The sequence below is a fragment of the Lepus europaeus genome, chromosome 1 (genome assembly GCF_033115175.1).
Source record: "Lepus europaeus isolate LE1 chromosome 1, mLepTim1.pri, whole genome shotgun sequence".
Lineage (NCBI taxonomy): Eukaryota > Metazoa > Chordata > Mammalia > Lagomorpha > Leporidae > Lepus > Lepus europaeus.
Window position 1 is genome coordinate 145,075,692 of NC_084827.1, and position 21,105 is coordinate 145,096,796.

General features: G+C 47.1%; 1 protein-coding gene and 1 pseudogene across 3 annotated transcripts in view; both read left to right on the top strand.

Moving 5' to 3' along the window:
• The window catches only part of CASP8 (caspase 8), a 51,085-nt gene that overhangs the window by 15,442 nt on the left and 14,538 nt on the right, over window positions 1-21,105 (top strand). For 2 of the 3 annotated variants that reach the window (XM_062189936.1, XM_062189943.1), the window contains exon 3: window positions 18,735-19,069. In XM_062189936.1, coding sequence (XP_062045920.1) covers window positions 18,735-19,069 — 335 coding nt within the window. Of the gene's footprint in view, window positions 1-5,062; window positions 5,250-18,734; window positions 19,070-21,105 lie in introns of those variants that run through there. The other variant, XM_062189951.1, reaches the window with a different exon arrangement.
• On the top strand, window positions 12,433-13,832 carry LOC133756011 (ubiquitin carboxyl-terminal hydrolase MINDY-2-like; annotated as a pseudogene).

Below are 21,105 nucleotides of genomic sequence, written 5' to 3' on the forward strand. Positions count from 1 at the left end.
TAGACAACCATGCAGACACATGTCTCAAGAAACTGGCAACACCAAGTAGATACTGTTGAGCCTTGTAGATCACAATAGGAGTTCACCCAACTTGAGGTTCAGGATTCACTTGTTAATCAATCATATTCTTTTAAAACACATCGTAAGACTGGAAGAACCTATGACCCCTGCTTCAGAGTGGCACAAGTCAAAGCCCTGAGGATTCCCTCGCCCTGTCCCACCACTGACCCCTGGATGCCTTCAGTCACTCATCTGATTGCCGCCAGGCGGGCCTGGGTACAAACAGCAGTCAAGTGATAAACTCTTGTTGAAGACACTCCTGGGCTCTGCCACTTACCATCTCACAGGTAGTGAGCCTAGTGTTCTCATCTGTACGGAGGTCTAATAATCTGTAGCCATCTTATGGATGTCATGAGCTTGGATAACAATTTAGATGGCAGTGAATATTTATTGAGAGTGGTCAAAGACCTAGGCACTGTTGGAAATGTTCAACCTGCTTTGTCTCCCATAATCGTGCTCAGGTAGACATTCCAAAGTTGGAGCCTGAAGCCTGGTGTTCTTGATGCCTCCCAGTGAATGTGGAGGCCAGTTGGGTGGAGCTTTGTGGTTGCATATTAAAGTTCAGGCAATGATTAACCACTCAAGGTTTAAGAGAGGGACATTCTCTCACTCGCTAGCTGAATGCGTTTCCCAAGTCTTTCGATGCCTCCAAACTGCTTGGCGTCCTCATCAATGAAATGGGGACAAAAGTAGTTTCTGCCCCCTGAAAACCGTTCAGAAGGTGGAATGAGCCAGCGCGAGTGAGTGTGTCTGGTGTCGTCGGGTGGTGTGACAGGTGTTAGCTCGAGCTGTCTGAAGCCAGCTCCTTTGATGTTGGTGACTGAGAAGCCTAGGTTCTTCTGATGGCTGTGCAGGGTCACTCTATCATAGTTTAAATTTGTTGCCCCTCCAGCAAATATTGGCTCATTCCAAATCCTCAGTGTTTCGGGATCCTTCTAACACTTAGGATTTGGGCTTGTACATCATGGTGAAGAAAAACCCTTGTCTTTGATCCCCGAAGGACTGAATTTGTATCCTTGTGACTCTTTGAACCTCTGTTTTCTGGTCCATAATGTGGGGGAACAAAACGAGAGAATTAGAGAGAGTTCATGTAAAAGCGAAACGTGTGGTTATTGTATTGTTGTTGGTGTTTGGGTTATAAAATGTATCAGATGTGAAAACCAAGGGGTAAAAAACCCTAAAAAAAAATTCAACCGGAGAAGAGATCGAAAGTGCTGAGGAGGTGGCCCTGGGTTCCGAGAGGGCCCCGGGTCCCCCGAGGCCCAGTGCTGCGGATGCGACACTGCTTACTACCAAACCCAAGAATGTGGCCAGGGCCAAGGACTCATCTGCTGGTCAGGGTTTGGCCAGAGCGCCTTCCCCTTTTTTCTCACTATGTCCCGGCAGCTCAGCCGCAGGCCAGCTTTGCCCTAAGAAGAGCCCCTCAGCTATGATCCATGCCGCTGTCTGAAGTTGGAGCACAGCCCAGGGGGAAAATTCCTGTCCCTAGAAGCCCCGGCCAGGAAGAACGGGCATTTGCCTGGCCACACACCGGTTACTCATGCTCCCTGGAATCGGCTTTCCAGTAAAGCATGTCCCTGGCTTGCATTTGCAAGTGGCTGAATTGCGCCTCCTCGCCTACAAGTGGTAGGAGCTTGGGCATCTGTGCCTTTAAATATTAAACAGTTTTTGTTAGTGAGTCATCTCGCTTTTCCTATTGTAGGAGAAAATTTCCTCTTTGATTTGTCTGTTGAGGATTTTTCTTTCTCTCTCGCTGAACACCTGATCTGCCCGGCTGCTGGTGGGAAGTGTGTTCCCAGGCTGTCTTTGGTGGGTTTTGCAAAGCCCTGCTGCAGTTGTTAGTATGTGGTGGCCGTGGAAGACAGAGAAACAGGAAGTGAGGGAGTCCGCCGAGGGAGGCTGAAGAGCACGCGGCGAGTGATGGAAAGTAAAAGCAAGTCGCTCCCCTGAGGGGTTTCCCTCCCTCATTGCCCCCCACCTCTCCAGAGCACTGTGTTTCTGGGCTGTTCTCTAGCCTGGACAAGTCTTAGGAATCTGAGCTTGTGGAATCAGGCACGGTAGGGGACTTGGTGATGGTGCCTGGATAAGGTAACGCAGGTGAGTGCCGTGGTGCAGAGCTGGCTTCGTCCACAGGGACCCATGAGGCCACCCCATTGTTGGCTTCGCCCAACTGGGGACAAGCGCAGGTCCTGCCAGGCCCAGCTCTCTCTGAACCACAGCCCCCGGGTCCTCCTGGCTTTTCAGTCTAAGGAACCCCACTGTTCCTCTGCCACACTTCTGTCCTCAGGGTCCCCCAGTGTGCAGGACCTGTGTGGAGATTCCAGAAGGCTCCAAGCATCTACTGTGTCCATTTGCTTTCTTGTTGTCCTTGGGGCAGAGGCTGAGTTCAACGTTCCCTGCTCTTCGTGGGTCCTTTTATCTTCCCACTCCCAGCCCCACTCCTTACTTCTCCCTGGCTCCCCCAAAGTCAATTTCTTAATGTTTCTGAGTCATATTCCTGATTTTTTCTGTGTCTAGGCTAAATGTGGGTTTTTGTGAATACATTATTATTTTTTTTAAATATTTGTTTTATTTATTTGCAAGACAGAGTTACAGAGATAGAGACAGAGAGAGAGAGAGAGAGAGGAGACAGAGGGAGAGAGGTCACTCCCCAAATGACTGCAATGGCCAGAGCTGAGCCAGTCCGAAGCCAGGAGCCAGGAGCCAGGAGCCTCTTCTGGGTCTCCCACGTGGGTGCAGGTGCTGAAGCACTTGGGCCATCTTCTGCTGCCTTCCTAGGCATACTAGCCGGAAGCTGGACCGGAAGTGGAGTAGCCAGGATTTGAACCGGCATCCAAATGGGATGATGGTGCTGCAGACCAGGGCTTTAACCCGCTGTGCCATAGCGCCAGCTCCATGAAAACATTATTTTTAAACTCTGTGATCTTTGGCAAGTGAGTCATTCCTCTGTGCCTGTTTCCTTATCATTCAATGAAGTTAATAATGCTTGGGAGGTGATGGTCAAGGTTGAAGGAAATGATATCTGTGAAGCACTCACAACAATGCTAGGCCCTGCGAAGTGCCCAGGAAGCATTAGCAATTATTGTAGTCATGCCATTTCTATTTTGTTTTGCTTATTCTGTTTCCTGCTTTTTTAAGAAAAATTTACTCCTTTTCAAAGGTTTATTTATTTATTTGAAAGGCAGGGTTACAGAGAGGGGCAGGAGAGAGAGAGAGAGAGACAGAGAGAGAGAGAGAGAGATCTTATATCTGCTGATTCACTCTCCAGATGGTTGCAACGGCCAGTGCTAAGCCAGCCTGAAACCAAGAGCCAAGAGCTTCATCTGGGTCTCCCAAATGGGTGGCAGAGGCTCAAGCACTTGGGCCATCATCTGCTGCTTTTCCTAGGTGCATTAGTAGGGAGCTGGATTGAAGGTGGAGCAGCTGGGACAAGCACAGGCACCCATATGGGATGCCAGTGTTGCAGGCGACAGCTCATCCTGCTAAATCCATACCACCCACGGCTTGCTTGCTTGCTTGCTTTTATTAAAGTAAGCCCATGGCTTTTAGGTTCTATCTGCTTGGCCCGGTTGCAGTTTCTACCCACAGCATGGTGTTGCAAGATGTGCAGTCTCTACAAATCCTGTCTGAGGGTGGCACAAGATCTTGGCGAGTTTGTGGACCTAGAGCGTTTTGGGTTGTGGCGTCTGTGGATACTTGGGCTGCAAGTCCCGTCAGCTTGCGTCCACTCCATGAGACTTTGTGGCCCTATGTCCTTGCCAATCCCTGGCTAGATCCAGCTGCAAAGGTTTGCCAAACTGCCCGAGAGGGATAAAATGGGTGACCTGGGGCTTTCCATTGTAATGTTGAGCCTCTCTTACTTACACTAGAACTATTTGAGCATCTTTGTCAGGGAACGCCATGATCAAAGCCATTGCCTGCCTACAGGGTTCCTTTTTCTTGTTGGTTGGAGGCAATCTTTGCGTGTTCTAGACTTTGCTGCTCTCCTGACGGGTCCTGGGGACACAGAACTGAAAGATGCAGACCCTGTCCTCAAGGTGTCCACAGCCTAGGACAGGGAGGGGTTACATAACAGGAGTCCCCTGCTGGGGCCGAGGCCGTGTGGGATGCTGGGAAGTCAGGGGAAGGCAGAGCACACTCCCTGGGGTGGACTCAGCCACTACCGGCACTTCCTTCTGCCACGGTGCTCCCGCTCGGACTTTCCTGGCCAGAATCCAGTGTCAGCTGCGGGCACTGATGTGAGCTCACCTTTACCGGGCCCTGTACAGGCAAAGAGGCACTAGCACACGCCTCAGTCAGTCTGCTCAGGCCTAAAACGGGACCCTCCCTCCGAGGGAGGCTTACCTTCCGCTGGGGGAAAGCTGAAAGGTGGTTTCAAGAAGAGAGGTGCTTGGTTGTCTTCTCGCCAGAAAACCCTGCAACTCATACCATGAAGGCAGGGTTCGTGCATGTTTTGCTCACTGTCACTGTCTCAGGGCCCAGCGCGGTTACCACCTCAGGATTTGCATCTTTCGTGAGATTGGGTTGGGTTTTAGGAGGAAGAAAATTTGATTTCAGAGCTTTCTGGGTGGCTGAGGGTGGGACCTGGGTCAGAGGGGCCACACAAGGCATCTTGGGTAAACCAGGAGAGGTGTGAGCCGTGGGAGGTGGCAGATCCTCTGAGAACCCTGAGGAAGGCCCGGCAGCACCCGCGTCACAGGGCCTCTCAGAGAGGCCCAGCCACTGGTTCCCGAAGGCAAGCATTGAGGGCTTCGTGATGAACCCAGAAAGATCTTTACAATCTTGGCATATCGAAAAGAAAGTGGTGTTAGGGAGCATCCAGCCTAACTTGCTCCTTTTGGAGGGAGAAAAAGAGGCCTCAAAGGCACGGTGACTCATCCAAAGTCATAAGGCTGGAACCCGAGCTCATGGTGCCCAGGATCCCGCCCCGGGCTCAGCCACACCTTCCGGCTGCCCCCAGTTCCTGGCGGCTCTAGAAGAAACCTCTGCTGTGCAGAGTGCTCAGAGGCCGGTCTTCCTCCTATTGCCCTAGTGCTTGTGACTCAGGAGTTTCGAAAACAGGAAGTACAGCAGGCTGTGCCTTCGCTTCTTCATTTGGGCTTCTGCTCGTCTTGCGAGCACAGACGGCTCAGGGAGAAGAGGCCGGCGCACCGGGTGCTGCCATTGCACGAGCTCCAGGACTTGGCTCGGTAAGGTCTGCTGGGCCTTTGGGAAGGACGGCCTCTGATTCTAGTATCTTCCAGGCTGCTGAGGGGGGAATCTGGGAGCCTTGGGGCCGTGAACTTGATCCTCGTGTTTGGGGGTAGAGGAGGGAACCATAATTGTCTGTCGGAGTCAGCAGGCCCTCCGAGAGCTTGCGGGGGGTGGGGGGCCCAGTAGTTTCCAGCCATTATTGATATGCTCCAGCGACAGTTGTCTTGACAAAGGCCTCAGCCTTACCCTAGCCCAACTTGTCTCAGACTACAATGCAAAATTTAGATGGCAACTGAATTTGCCGCTACAACTGCTTACCGCCAACACACATCCACTGATATAAATACACACACACACAGACACACACAAGCACGCATGCACGCGCACACTCTTAGGCACCAGAAGACAACATACTAGGAAGCACAGATGGAGCGATCTGTTCTCATGGGGTTAAGCATTGGTAGGTGAAGTTGTGCACTTCATTCATTTTGAGAATGATGGGATTAGCTGCATGTTCAGCTGCGGTTCGGCCACCTTGACAGGGCTGTTTGCATACGCTGGCTGCGGGGCTTTGCTGTGAAACGTGTTTGTGTGTGGAATGAACATCTGGAAGGTTCAGGGGGAGTCTACGGTCTGTAGCCAACCTGAACTGGAAAGAACAACAGTCTGTGGGTCAGGGGTCTGGGGCTGAGCGTGGCTCCCAAGTATGAGGACGCTCCAAGGAGTTTGTGGACGATGGAATAAAAAGATGTTTATTTTGGTGCAAGAAGTGTCTGAAATCCACCTGCAGTTTTTCATAATAGAAACTTTCATGCACTTTTTGAAGACCCCTCACCCTCTAAGGCTTGCATGGGATGCAGATTTTCGTCTCAGAAGGTTGATACAGATTTTGTTTGGGTCTCCCTGCCCCGGCCCCGTCTTGGAGTAGGAACTCATACTTCTGACGGAGCCAGGTGGCTGCCAGGTCACATTTCCTGTGATTGATTGTGACTGGAGGAAACTTCTTTGCCGTGGGATTGTGCTTACAAAGCCAGTGATCCGGAATGAGAAGCCGAGGATTTCATCCTCACTCGAGGGTTTGCTTAGGCTCTGCCCTGCTGTGACGAGGGATTTGTTAAGAACTCCTGCTTTTGCGGTTTTATTTATTTATTTTTCATCTCTTACGACTTTTCACAATTCTAATCTGTAAATATACTGTGACTATATGTCTTTTTTCATTGGCTTCTCTCACTGCCTTTTTAGCGGTAGTTAGTCTAAATCTTTACAGAATTTGTTACTGTAGACCTTCAATGAGATACCTAAATCTGAGCTTGACCCTCTGTCTTGCTTGTTGCTAGTTGGTCAGTTTCTGCAGAATTTCCGCAGTAGTAAGGTGGAGACAAATGAGAGCAATTTCTTTGGAAGCTTGTAGAAAAATGGAACAAGAGAGCTATTTGTGGGGGCAGACATTTGGCACAGTGGTTTAGTTGCTGCTTGGGTTGCCTACTAGAAATAGGGTTTCTAGGAAATTACTTTAAGAAAACAATCAGAGATGTACTGGGAGATTTGCATTTTAAGATCATCTTAAATGTCAGAAGGGGCTGGTTATATAAATCATGAACAGTCTGTATGATTAGACAGACAAACTATTTGGCACAAAAGACAGTAAGATATAATTAGGTACTTACTGTGGAGAGTGGAATTACAGATGCTTTTTATTTTCCTTTGGATCTTTTCTATACTTTCTAAAACAATTGTTGTTATCAGCATTGTTGTCAGAAAAAATATTGTGGAAGGAAAAAATGAGATCCTGCTTTCATTTGATTCTTAGGAGTTGATTTTTTTTTTCTGTAAAACAAGCTTTTAATAGAGATTAGAACTGATTTAAAATTTGGGGGAGAGTTGATCTAAAGCTGTTCAGATGAGGCTGCTAAACAGGGCTGGACCTACTTGTTGACACCGAACATGGGTCTTTAAATGGAGATTTTAATTGAGCTTTGTGCACATTTAGAATAAGTAACAGGTCCATGCACCTGGCAAAGATTCAAACCGTACAAAGAGTGCAAAAGAAAATCAAGTCTCACTTTCACCTTCACCCTAGGCCTCCCCGCATCCAGGCCTGGGCTACGGTTCGCTGGCCCTAGCAGCTTCCTGTGTGTTTTTGTCAATTCTTTTGTGAATACGCAAATGGGCACAATTACTATAGCTCACACAAGGCCAGCCGCAAGGAGCTTCTCATTCCGTTAGCCCAAGTGAGGTCTCCTAAGTATGCGGACGAGCTTCACTCTTCTCACACTAATTCAGTTTCTGATCTTTCTTATTTCAAGCAGTGCTGCCATGAATAGCCTTTGACATGTTTTTGAATACACTTATGTGTAAGCAAATGTAGGAAGAACTTCCGGAAGTTAAATTGGCAGATCGAAGTGTGTGTGCATTTTATATTTTGGCAGCGATGACCGAATTACCCACCGATCTGTTTTTATTTGCACCATCTTACAACACCGTGTACTGCGATTTTTATACTTTGCTAATAGGGTAGCTGAAAAACAATCTCTTGTTATACTTTCAATTTTCTTTTATCTTTTTGTAAGGGAAGTTGGACATCTTTTCAAATGTTTGAAGTATAAAGCACTGATACTTTTCTCTGAACTCTCTGCGTGTGCTCCCTACTGTTGTGTATTGGCTTACTGGTGTTCTTTCTTTTAAAAACAGACTCACAGGAACCCTACTTTAAATAAATTAGCCTGCCCCCTCCATTTAATTTTTTTTTTAAGATTTATTTATTTGTTTGAAAGTCAGAGTTACACAGAGAGAGGAGAGGCAGAGAGAGAGAGAGAGAGAGAGAGAAAGGTCTTCCATCCGATGGTTCACTCCCCAATTACCACAATAGCCGGAGCTGCGCCAATCTGAAGCCAGGAGCCAGGAGCTTCTTCCAGGTCTCCCACACGGGTGCAAGGGCCCAAGGACTTGAGCCATCTTCCACTGCTTTCCCAGGCCATAGCAGAGAGCTGGATTGGAAGTGGAGCAGCCGGGTCTCGAACTAGCGCCCATATGGGATGCTGGTGCTTCAGGCCAGGGCATTAACCCACTGTATCACAGCATCAGCCCCCTGCCCCCTCCATTTAAAAACTCCTAGATGTTTCTGTTTTTTCCCCAGTACAACATCTATTCATTTCAAATGTTTGTTTGTTTTTTATTTTTATTTTTTTCAGAATACAGGGGTACTTTAAAAAGTACATGGGAAATGGAATTAAAAGTTAAGTTTATTTTGGTGCAAAATGCCTTGAAATCTATACATGATATTTTCATTGTGCACATTGTCCATGAACTTTTTGAAGACCCTTCATATTGTAGTTACTGTTGAAGGAAATGTCTTCATCTTTCTTTAATGACTTTCAGATTATCTAGGTATTTAGAAAAGTTCTTCACTATCGCAGGATTCTTTTTTAAAATTCTGTTTCTTTCCTTAGTACGTTAAGGCTTAGACCCCTAACTCACCTGCCAGTTGTTTTAACGTAAGCAGTTCAGTTTGGCTTTGTTTCGGTTTGTTCTACGAGTCTGTCCAGTGGCTGTCCTATCAAGGTTGAACGAGCCACCTCAATCAAGGAAAAGAAAGCTTTTTGGAGAGTGTTTGGTTTGGCCAATTTTCATCACTAACTTGGTCATTTTTCATTAACTTGGATTGCATGATTTATGCATCTTGGAAATCTGTTATGTTTTTCGTGGTCAGTTTTTCTGTGTAACTCATGTATGTGTGAAAGGATGTGTGTTTTCTAGCAAGAGCCAATGCCTGTTTTGGCTTGTCAGGTGGGTTCTTGAAACCCTCGCTAGTTCTCCTATTTAGTTCACCAGATTTTTTTGGTTTTTAAGAGAGATGTGTTAAAGTTTCTGTTATTTTTTTGGAAAAATAAGTTTTTATTTTTCTCAAATTCTTTTTTTTTGCATTTATTTATTTAGTTATTTTGTTTTGCTTTTAGTTTTATTTGAAAGACAGAGTGACTGGAGGTGAAGGGAGAGAGAGAGAGAGCTAACATTCACCTCCTGGTTCACTCCTCAAATGGCCACAATAGCCTAACCAGGGCTAAGCCAAAGCCAGGAGCCCGGAACTCATCTCCCACGTGGGTGGCAGGGGCCCAAGCACATGGGCCGTCTTCCACTGGTTTCCCAGGCACTTTAGCAGGGAGTGGGATTGGAAACAGAGCAGCTGAGGCTCAAACTTGCTCTCCAATGTGGGATGCTGGAGTCACAAGCAGTGGATTAACCCACTGCACCACAATGTCAGCCACCCTCAGCCCTACGTAGCTACTTTTTAAGGCTGGGATTCCAATATGTTGTTTCTTTCAAGAACACAAATGTGGTTGCCTCATTCTTTTGCAGTGTGGTCTCTGTACCTGGTATAGGAGGAAACACCCTGCCTTGCACTTCCCTCTGAGCCCCATGTCCTGCCTGCCCCGCTCCCTTTCTCACTTGGTGTTAGACACAAGAATGCTCCCACGCTAGCACTGCGACTCATTTGTTTACCCAGAGAATGTCTATATATGTCCTTAACACATTATAAAAAAATACACACACACACCCCCATGTACCCCTCAATTCCTATTGTTGTTGTTACTGTTTGTTCTCCAGTCCCTAAGAGAATAACATCTTAAGTTTAGCATATCTTTCCAGAACCTTCCTATTTCCCCCCCTGCTTTTACCGGTATGTGTACAGTTTCTGAAGATCTACTGCTCTGCTTTCAATATTTTTAAACAGTAGAGGACAGGACTGTTTGTTAAGACTTGCTTTTCTCACTTGTTGAACAGCCTTGGCTGTCTATCCATCTTTGTTTCACGATAGATAGAACTGTGTATTATTAGGTAGCGCGTCTCTGCCTTGGTGTAGGTGCACATGCCTTTATTACAGGGCATTTGGCTGCATCTAGGTGTCCAGGTTCACACACAGTGCTGTGTTGTGTGTGTTTCCATAACTGTCTATTGGCTATTTTAAGGAAGAGGTTTACCGGTTTTTGTTGCTTTGTAGGCACAGAAAATTTTGTTGTTGTTGTGTTCTGAGCTTGTGCTGTTAAGCACTAGTCAGATATTTAACATATTTTTTTCTTTAAGATTTTATTTATTTATTTGAGAGGTAGAGTTACAGACAGAGGGAGAGAGACAGAGAGAGAGGTCTTCCATCCACTGGTTCACTCCCCAAATGGCCTCAACGGCTGGAGCTGCACTGATCCAAAGCCAGGGACCAGGCGCTTCTTCCAGGTCTCCCACGCAGGTGCAGGGGCCCATTTTCCACTGCTTTCCCCGGCCATTAGCAGAGAGCTGGATTGGAAGAGGAGCAGCTGAGATAGGAACTGGCACCTGTATGGGACGCCAGTGCCACAGGCAGAAGCTTAGTTCACTACACCACGGCGCCAGCCCCAAAATATCTTTCTTAAGTAAAAGTATTTTCATAACAAATGCTTTTGCAGGGAAAGATCTGCGCTCTGTAGATTTCATACACCTAACGCAATGTGTGTCCTCTCTGGACACTGTCCCTCTCAGTGGCCTCCATCAAGAACACTTGGCTAAATAATAATGCAAGCTCTAGTTCAAAGGTGGAGAAAGGAGGTTTTGCTTCATAATTCCAGTCCTATCAAATTTTTCTAAAAAAAAAAATCAAGGTTATATACAAGATGTGAAAAATATCTCCTAAGGCAATATTCTTTTTATCAATAAAGATATAAAAAATTGCTGCTACAATCAGGAAGGAGAAAAGGTATTTTTGAAAGCAAAAACAAAGTTTTTCAGAGTCTTTTGGATTGCTTTTTAAAAAACCATTAAAACTTTCTCTAATGTGCAAATCAAAAATGTTTTATTTTAGCAAGGTTTTAACTCAATGCTGATATTACGGCGCAGTGGGTTCAGCCACTGCTCATGACATCCCACACTGGAGTGCAAGGTTGAGTCCTGCCTGCTCTGTTTCTCATCCCACTCCCTGCTAACATGCCTGAGAAAGCAGCGGAAGATGGCCCAAGTGCTTGGGCCCCTGCCACTCACGTGGGATATGAGGGTAGAGTTCCTGGCTCCTGGCTTTGGCCTGGGCCTGACATGGACCTGGGTTTTAATTCACTTGATCACCGCCTCTAAGTGACAGATTCAGGGTTTGTGTTTTCATTCATGAATGGCTGCAGGTTCTGGTTATTGAAGGTTAGGGAAAGAGCCCAAGGAAACAGCTGGACCGGGCTGCAAAGGAACCACAACTGTTCTCAAATGGTTTTGCAGTTAGTTCTTACGCAGGGCCTGTTTAGAACCACCTCGAGGGCCAGCCCCCTTCTGAGTAAGCCTTCAACAAAGACCTGGTCAACTGGGAGGAGTTGGAGAAAGACTGCCTCCACCTGCATTGTCATGCTTTTCAACTGAGGACATGGGAAAGCTAGGCAGGTGTTAGGAGGGTTCAAGGTCCTAGGTCCTTTGTGTCAGAACCCTGCGGTCAGGGGCTTTCTTCCTTTTGTAGGTTAAAGGCACTTGGCATTCCTTAGTCATTGGTCACCGCTGGGCTGGCCTTGCACTGTGGCTGTTACTCCGGGACTCACAGCATCTGTAGCCGATGGGTGTGGGGCCTTGCTCACTTGCTGCCAAGCGCTCAGGACCATCGCTGCTCCCACGCGGCTGTCAGCAGCGGGAGCAGGGGACAAACGGGTCCAGGTGGTGGAGCCTCTGGGCTCAAGGCAGGAGAAATCGGGGACCCTACGCTGCTGCCCTGAGATTGGGGTTTCTGCCGACGCAGGCCTCTTCTTTCTTAGCAAGAAACTATGTGAAACAGCACAAAACCTAGCCGGGTTCAAAGGGCCCTCCGATGGGCAGGAGCAGCTCCGACCCGGCTGGAACTTAAAGGAGAGCGCTTTGGAGAACCCTGCACGGCGAAGGCGCCTTAGGGAGGGCAGCCCAAGGAGACAGCCTCCCCGGAGCCGGCGAGGCCTGAGACACTGGAGTCGGCACGGATTCCCCCCCCCCCCCCCGCACCTGCTGCGCGTAGAGGGCTCCGCCTGCTCCGAGGGCACCCCCGGCCACCCCACCCCATCCCCACCCCACCACCCCCGGCGACCCGAGCCCTCCAGCGCACTCGCCGAGCCTGGACTCCCAGGCGTCGTTCTCGAACTTGCATTCTTTCCCCTGTAGCTCAACAGCGAGGAGGGAGCTGAGAGCAGGGTCCCAGAGGAGAAGGAGGAGATGGAGGGCGCGGCCGTGCTGCCTGGGGCTCCGGTATTGGCGGCCTCCAAGGAGAGCTTCCCGGGACAATCTGTGCATCTTACCAAGTGGATCCAGTGGGAGGAAGCGAACGCGCCCATCATCAGGCGCGATCAGAATGGACCCTGCCCTTTGCTGGCCGGTCCGCGACGTATTGTTTCTGGCTTGGAAGATGGAACTATCACCGATGATGGAAGTCGCAACCGTGGAGCAGCTGATGGAATATTTCAGGGATTACAAAGCTGAAAGAAATTTTAGAAATTCAACGCTTACATTAAGAACAGAATATGAGTGACACTATAGCGATTTTGCAAGCAAACAACAGACATCCTGGATGTAAATGTAGGATTTACTGGTGTTGGAGTATTTAAATATGCACCGGAATGCATGACATTTGATCTCCTTTGTCCCATGGGTGGTTAGTAGATCCTCAGATTGATGACATTGTAAAAGCTGTTGGAAACCGCAGCTACAACCAGCTAGTGGAGAAGACCATCTCTTGTAAGCAGTCAGACAATAGTGAGCTTGTTAGCAAAGGCTCTGTAGCCAAGCAGTTTCTAAATAATACAGCCACTCAACTGACTTACCTTGGGTTATGTGAACTACCTTCAACGGTTCAGGAAGAAGAACTTGGTTCTTTCAGAATAATCATTTTAGCACCATGACCAAATACAAGGGTCAACTGTATTTGTTGGTAACTGACCAGGGGTTTCTTACTGAAGAAAAAACATGTTTGGGAAAGCCTACACATTGCAGATGGGGATGGAAATTTCTGTGACTCAGAATTTTAGCTGCAGCCTCCTTCTGATCCTGAAACTGTACACAGAGGACCACAAAATCACATCGATCAGGACCACCTTACGGCGTTGTCTCTACAACAAGGACAGCAGGGCCAAGAGATCAATTGGGAACAAACCCCAGAAAGAATCAGTGATTTGGAACTAGCAAGGAAACTTGGGAGTTTCTTGGAGAGGAAGAGGATGGGTAGGCTTCTCATCAAGATCAAGATCAACCAACATAGCCAGCCAGTACCAGACTCTCTGTCAAGTGGAAAACAACATGGAATACTGAGCTCAAACGAAAGGAACCCTGGGAAAAAGAAAAGGAGAAGGAAAAAAAGCCAGCTGTGTCACTTTGTAACAGGTGTGTTGGATTCTATTGGAACCACCTGTGTGTCTCGAGAAAGGAAACCACAGGAGGAAAGGAAGAAAACCCATAAATACCCGCTGTGCCTGATTTCCCGATGGGTTTTGTTCATGCTTTTCCGGGGAAAAGTTGTTACTCTGCTACAAACTTTTTCAAGTCGTCCAGCACATTCTTCATGAGTTGGAGTTTCATGTTAGAAGTAGGAAATGCAGTGTGTTGTCACTCACACAACACTGCACCTGTAGCCAGGCAAGTGAATCACACTGTATTTTGTGTCATAGCGACATTCACAACTCATACTAGCTATTTTGTCTTCTGTTCTAACTATTAATGGAGGTAATAGATTTGGTCTGATTCCTTCCTAAATCTGTATATTAGCATAAGTTTCTGAAATTTTTGATAATAAATGATTGAATCCATGAGCAACCAAGGGTTTAATATAGGGATTTAAAAAGGAGAAAAAAAAAAGAAGACAAAAATATAGCAGGAATAAGGAAGTCTTAACTGTATACTGAATAAGTTCAGTCCTTGAGCAGCTTTATTTTTCCTTAGTAATGTCCATTTTAGACATTATCTTGAGAACTGATAATGGAGCTTGGATATAATATATATAGAAAACAAAAATTTTTTATTTCTTTTCCGATAGCAAAAAATTGCATAACACTTATACTTATGATCTAAGAAAATTAGATCTTAATGACTGTGGTGTTGTGAAATTTTGAGGAATTTTGAAATCTTTAATGTAAGTGGGCAAAGTTTCTATTCATTGACAACATGATCAATGAGTTTAAGGAGCAAACCACAGTGGATGCGAGGCTTTGTAAGTATAAGGATGTAGAAAAGTAGATACTAGGCCGGCGCCGTGGCTCAACAGGCTAATCCTCTGCCTTGTGGCACCGGCACCCCAGGTTCTAGTCCCGGTCGGGGCACCGGATTCAGTCCCGGTTGCCCCTCTTCCAGGCCAGCTCTCTGCTGTGGCCAGGGAGTGCAGTGGAGGATGGCCCAAGTGCTTGGGCCCTGCATCCCATGGGAGACCAGGATAAGTACCTGGCTCCTGCCTTCTGATCAGTGCGGTGCGCCGGCCGCAGCGGCCATTGGAGGGTGAACCAACAGCAAAAGGAAGACCTTTCTCTCTGTCTCTCTCTCTCACTGTCCACTTTGCCTGTCAAAAAAAAAAAAAAAAAAAGTAGATACTTTGATGTCTACCTTTTCCTAAAATTACGTTGAACCTTAAATTTTAAATCATGTTTATTGCTAGAAAATTAAGTGTAATTATTAAAACCAACAAAAAAGCACACTTCTGAAAGAGGTAATCTCCAATTCTAGTGAAGACATCAATAAGAGTTTGAGTGGCCGGCACTGTGGCGCACTAGGTTAATCCTCCACCCGCGGCGCCAGCATCCCATATGGGCACCCGGTTCTAGTCCTGGTTGCTCCTCTTTCAGTTCAGCTCTCTGCTATGGCCCAGGAGGGCAGTGGAAGATGGCCCAGGTGCTTGGGTGCCTGCACCCACATGGGAGACCTGGAGGAGGCTTCTGGCTCCTGGCTTCAGATCGGCATAGTTCCGTCTGTTGCAGCCATTTGGGAAGTGAACCAATGGAAGGAAGACCTTTCTCTCTCTCTCTCTCTCTCTCTCTGTCTGTAATTCTACCTGTCAAATAAACAAATAAAAATCTAAAAAAAAAAAAAAAGATAAGAGTTTGAGAGTAGGTAAGAATTTGGAGGAATTTGGAGGAACTTATATAAAAGCAATCATGTGTTCTACCTTATGGAACCAAATAAACTCAAAGCATCCTATAGTGTTGACAGGATTCAGAAAGAGTATTTATTTAACTTTATTAAGAGGCAACAAATATTTTCCTGTCTTTCTAGGTATTGTTTGGAAAACTATCCTTAATAGTCCTTTGTGTATGACTTAATTTAAAATTTTGTTTTAGCCATTTTTTAAAAGATTTATTTATTTATTTGAAAGAGTTACACAGAGAGAAAAGGAGAGAGAGAGAGAGAGAGAGGTCTTCCATCTGCTGGATCACTCCCCAATTGGCCGCAGTGGCTGGAGCTGAGCTGATCCAAAGCCAGGAGCCAAAAACTTCTTCCAGATCTCTCATGCGGGTGCAGGGGTCTAGGGACTTGGGCCATCTTCTACTGCTTTCTCAGGCCAGATCAGAAGTGGAGCAGCCAGGACTCGAACTCAAACTGGCGCCCATATGGGATGCTGGCAGTGCAGGCGGTGGCTTTACCCGCTACACTCCAGCACCAATCCCTGTTTTAGCCATTTTTAAAAAGACTATTGCTGCTGCAAGTAATTGTATGGTTTATATTCCAACTCTTAATAAATTTGTTACCTTTTTTTTTTCTACAGCCAGAGTTAGACAGTGTGTGTGTGACAGAGAGAGAGACAGAGAGAAAGGTCTTTCTTTCCATTGGTTCACCCCCCAAATGGCTGCTATGGCTGGCGTGCTGAGCCGATTTGAAGTCAGGAGCCAGGTGCTTCCTCCTGGCCTCCCATGCAGGTGCAGGGCCCAAGTACTTGGGCCGTCCTCCACTGCACTCCTGGGCTACAGCAGAGAGCTGGACTGGAAGAGGAGCAACTGGGACAGAATCTGGCACCCCAACTGGGACTAGAACCTGGGGTGCTGGCACCGCAGGTGGAGGATTAGCCTTGTGAGCCACAGCACCAGCCAATAAATTTGTTTACTTAAGAACATCACAACCTAACCTGAGCATCCACTTGGAGAATTTGTGTATGTGTGTGGTTTAGGGAGACAAAAAACTAAAATAAAATATGTAGTTGAGATTTTTATAAATTGTGTCATTAACTTTCTTCATGATACCAGACCAGATATAGTGTAAGTCTAAAAAAGTAAAGTCTTATTCAGGGAAGGAATTATTCTAAAGGAAAAATCCAGGGTCAAGTTGTATCTTTTATGTCATCCCATACTGCATGTCTATTTATGTTATACAATTAGTTATTTGTTCAAATTTCCTATGGTAGCATGATAAATCATCAGAGAACCTATTTGGGGTATAAAATTTGGATGCAAAATACTTGGTAAATCTTGGTTGTAACCTGGAATAAATGTCTATTGATAATCATTCTACAGAACGCCAGTGGCTAATACAAATTTACTCTGGCTGTTCTCTTGGTTAAGGAAGAAAACTCTAACCTCATGGTTTGTTTTTTCCCAGAACAGATCGTAGTGGTGGTGCATTATATTTTAATAATAACGATAAATCTTGAGCAATTCAAAGAAGCATATTGGAGGCCCATTTTCCTGTAATTGTATTCTTATCTATTTATTGCCCTTGAATTGTGTGGAGAAGCTATTCCTCTGTGATTTGTTACTATCTTAGTAATTTGTTCCAGAGATAATACTGCCATTCTTCATTCCCTCTGGAAGGAAAAACAACAAAAAAACTCATTTAAAACCAGCAGTGCTGCTATCAGATAAGTAGGTGTTAATGTAGACTTACAGGGAAAGCCTTGAAAGTGTAACGTTTGTGAATGCAAACTTTTTCTATGCAATATTTCCAAGTCAGACTTCCTTGCATTCCTGAAAATCAGTTTGCTATACCAGGAGTAATAATGATAAAATGCTCATTTTGATTCTGTCGAAACAAGCAAACTTCTCAGAGATACGGCTTTCTTGTCTTTTTTTTTTTTTTTTTTAGTTATTTGACAGGTAGAGTTATAGGTAGTGACAGAGAGACAGAGAGAAAGGTCTTCCTTCCATTAGTTCACACCCCAAATGGCCACCACAGCCAGCTCTGCGCCGATCCGAAGCCAGGAGCCAGGTGCTTCCTCCTGGTCTCCCATGTGGGTGCAGGGCCCAAGCACTTGGGCCATCCTCCACTGCCTTCCTGGGCCACAGCAGAGAGCTGGACTGGAAGAAGGGCAACCGGGACTAGAACCCGGCACCCATATGGGATGCCGGCGCTGCAGGTGGAGGATTAACCAAGTGAGCCATGGCGCCGGCCCCATCTTGTCCTTAAACACTGTAAAAACTTTAGAAAAAAGAAAAGGGCCCTCAGTGTTGACTTGGTTCAGCTTCCGGGCTTGGGTTCCTGGCCAGCTGCAGGCGTGGATCTGAGGCTCTTGGGGAATGGGGCTGCACCAGGACATCCCCCACCCACCACTGTTTCAATCAGGCTCCACCACTCCTGCAGCCACCACTTAAAGGTGTCCTCCTGATAGACGCTGGGAGCTCTCCTGCCTCCGACTCTCCAATCTGTCCTCCACGCTGTAAGTGTCGAGCCCAGATTGGATGACGTCACTCCCAGTTTTACAGTCCTTTCTGAATGCCCCATCACCTGCAGGCCAAAACCTGAGCCCTGCCCAACAGGCCGAGGCCCTGGGGGACACGGCCTACATGGCTCTGGCATCAGCCCTTTGTGCCACCTCTCCCCATCCCAGACGCCTGGTGGTGACTTCAGGGAATTACAGCCTGCCTGCACCAGCTTCACGTTCGTGCCTCCATCTTTTGCATCAATTGTTTCTCAGGAGAATGATCACAGGCAGCCCCACTCCTAGGCTCAGTTCCGTCTGCTTCCTCTGTGTTCCTGCTGCACCCTGGTTACATCACAGCTCTGACCACTGGCTTGTCGGTGTAGCCACCCCCTAAAAGCAAGCTGCCTGAGAGCAGACACGTGTCCTGTTTGTTGTGATTCTTCTTTTCTTTTCCTGAATCCATGGAAAAATGTCTGGCAGACACAATAGCATTTGATGAAGAAACAAACCAGTAAATGGTACTTGTCGTCCTCATCTGAACATAGCTTTCTATGTGCTTAAGATATTATTTATTTAAAAGGCAGAGTGATGTAGAGAGAGAGAGAGAGAGAGAGAGAGAGAGAGAGGAAGAGAAAGAGAGAGATATCTTCTGTCAACTGGATCACTTCCCAAAATGGCCACAATAGCCAGTGCAGGGTCAGACTGAAGCCAAGAGCCTGAAACTCCATCTGGGTCTCCCATGTAGGTGGCAGGGGTCCATCCTCCACTGTTTTTCCAGGCACATTAACGGAGCTGGGTTAGAAGTGGAGCAGCTGGGACTTGAATTAGCACCCATATAGGATGCTGGTGTTGCAGCAGCAGCTGAACCCACTGCACCACAGCACCCACCCAGCCTTCTGTTTTCACCTAGGTTGCAGCTACGTTCTTCCTCCTGACAAGCATGGATTTATCCAGTTGTCTTTACAAAATTGGGGAGCAGCTGGACAGCGAGGAGCTGGCCTCCCTGAAGTTCCTGAGCCTGGATTACATCCCACAAAGGAAGCAGGAGCCCATCCAGGATGCCCTGATGCTCTTCCAGAGACTCCAGGAGAAGCGCATGCTGGAGGAGAACAACCTGTCCTTCCTGAAGGAGCTGCTCTTCCGAATCCATAGACTGGACCTGCTGAGCACTTTGCTGGGCACTAGCAAGGAGGAGATGGTGACGGAGCTGCAGATCCCAGGCAGGGCCCATATTTCTGCCTACAGGTGGGTGCGAACTCCAGCGTGGGCACCGGGAGCTCAGAGTTGAATGTGCGCATCTTGTGGGCAGGGCTGACCCGGGGTTGTCTGCACAGATGTCCCAACAGGTTAAGAAATCTCGAATCTTATGTATAATTCAGCAAAAGAAAAATGTGCTAAGATCATAAAACCCACATTTATTTTTCAAAGCAAATTAGCAATCGATGGGCTAAGGTTAGTCTTTCCCCGCATGTTCTGATCTCTCTGTCTTCCTGTCGGCCTCTGCTTTTCTGATGCCCCGATCGTGTGTTCATTTTGCCCATCCACTGGGTACAGCATCACTACTTCCCACCGGCCCGTGGGTGCCTGGGAAGATTTTCAGTGGGCCAAGGCTTCTATTCTACACTTAAAGACTTAAATGGCAAAGCTCTCTACTGAGCTGACTGCTTACTTCCAGTGAGCCCCGTGGTCCTCAGGCTTCCAAGCTTCCACAGGAGAACATCAGTGCCTTGGGTCGTCCTGCCAAAGGCCACCACGGGGTGTGAGAACAGCCACATTAAGTAACTTCACGATTCCGAGTCAAGACTCATCATAGAGCACATGTCACCTTCTTTCAACATCTTCTCTTATCAGATGCTCCTTGAAGTAACTTTTAGCTGTCCTTTTTGAGAAGTCCATGTAAGCCTTAGCTATGGCCCATTTCCTCATCCTTGCTTACTTGTCAATAACTGCACGTGAGCTGGAGAGGCCTCGCCACGGCTGACAGCCACTGCCCCCTGGTAGCCCAGCTGGCTAATGCCCGTGCGGGTCCTTCTGCTGTCAGGGACCTGAAGTTCTAGCAGGTTCCTTGTCATAGGTCTCCCCGTTTGAGGCTTGGCCAGGTTGGTTTTAAGTGATGAGAGAGACCGTCTGGGTGGGTTCTTTGCTAAGGCTGATGTGACAACATGCCACAACCCTGGTGGCTCACAGCAGAGAGGACTATATCTTCGATAGCTCTGGAGGCTCAAAGTAGAGTCCAAGAGTTCCCCAGGGCCAGCTCCGTTTTGGAGACTCTCAGGGAGTATTGGTCCCGTGCCTCTCTCCTGGTTTCTGTAAGACAGTCCTCGGCATTCCTTGTCTTAGAGACACAGCACTTCCGTCTCTGCTTTTTCTATGATCTGAATTGCCCTCATCTTACGCAGATGCCAGTCATTGAATCAGGGCCTATCCTAACCCAGTAAGATTCGTATAAGTTCGCAGTCACACCTTCTCGGAGACTTGAGCTTTTCAGGGGCGTGGAAGAACATGGGGCAGCTTCCATTCACTACAATCATGGAGGCTTTGTAAGGGATTTATTCTGTAAGGCACCAGTGAATCCTAAGAAATAACAGCCTCAGAGCTAAGACAGATGGGGATGTCCTCTTGTGACGCCATCTTGGTTTCCTGAAGGTTCTACATGTTTAGCCACGTGAGCCGGGCTGCGGCTGCCAGTGCCAGCCAGTGGTCTGTACCCTTCTGGTGGGGGGCTCGAGTCCCTTAGAGGGGCAGGGTCTGTGTTAAAATCTTTAACAAATTGGCTTTTGGACAAAAGGCTGAGCACAATCATGGCTACTGCTTGTTTATCACACTGAGGACCAGGCAGGTGATGGAAACACATTAGTGGGGTCACTTCTCATGATCAGAAAACACTAGCTATTTTCTTCCCCAAGTGCAGTTGCTGCCCCCCAAATAAATGTCTTATAAACTCTCCAAGTTTGCCATCAGACAATCATGGTACAAGAAAGCATGTAGGTTTCGATAATGAGGAAAGTGAAAAGTCCGAATACCTTGTAATGAAGCATGGTGGCTTCCAATTGGATCCCATCCTGGCCAAACTTGGAGGGCTTTAGGGAAACCCTTTATGGTGGAGTTTCCTTGGGAAAGAACACGGCAGATGACAATGCAGAGTATCCTGTTTCTACACACTCTTTATTTAAGAATTTCAATCTTCTCCTTTGCTTTTGAAGTTACCATGTTATTTTTCTTTATGCCATGACACTGAAGGGTTTGCTGCCTTACACTGTCCTGTTGTTCAACCCTTCGAC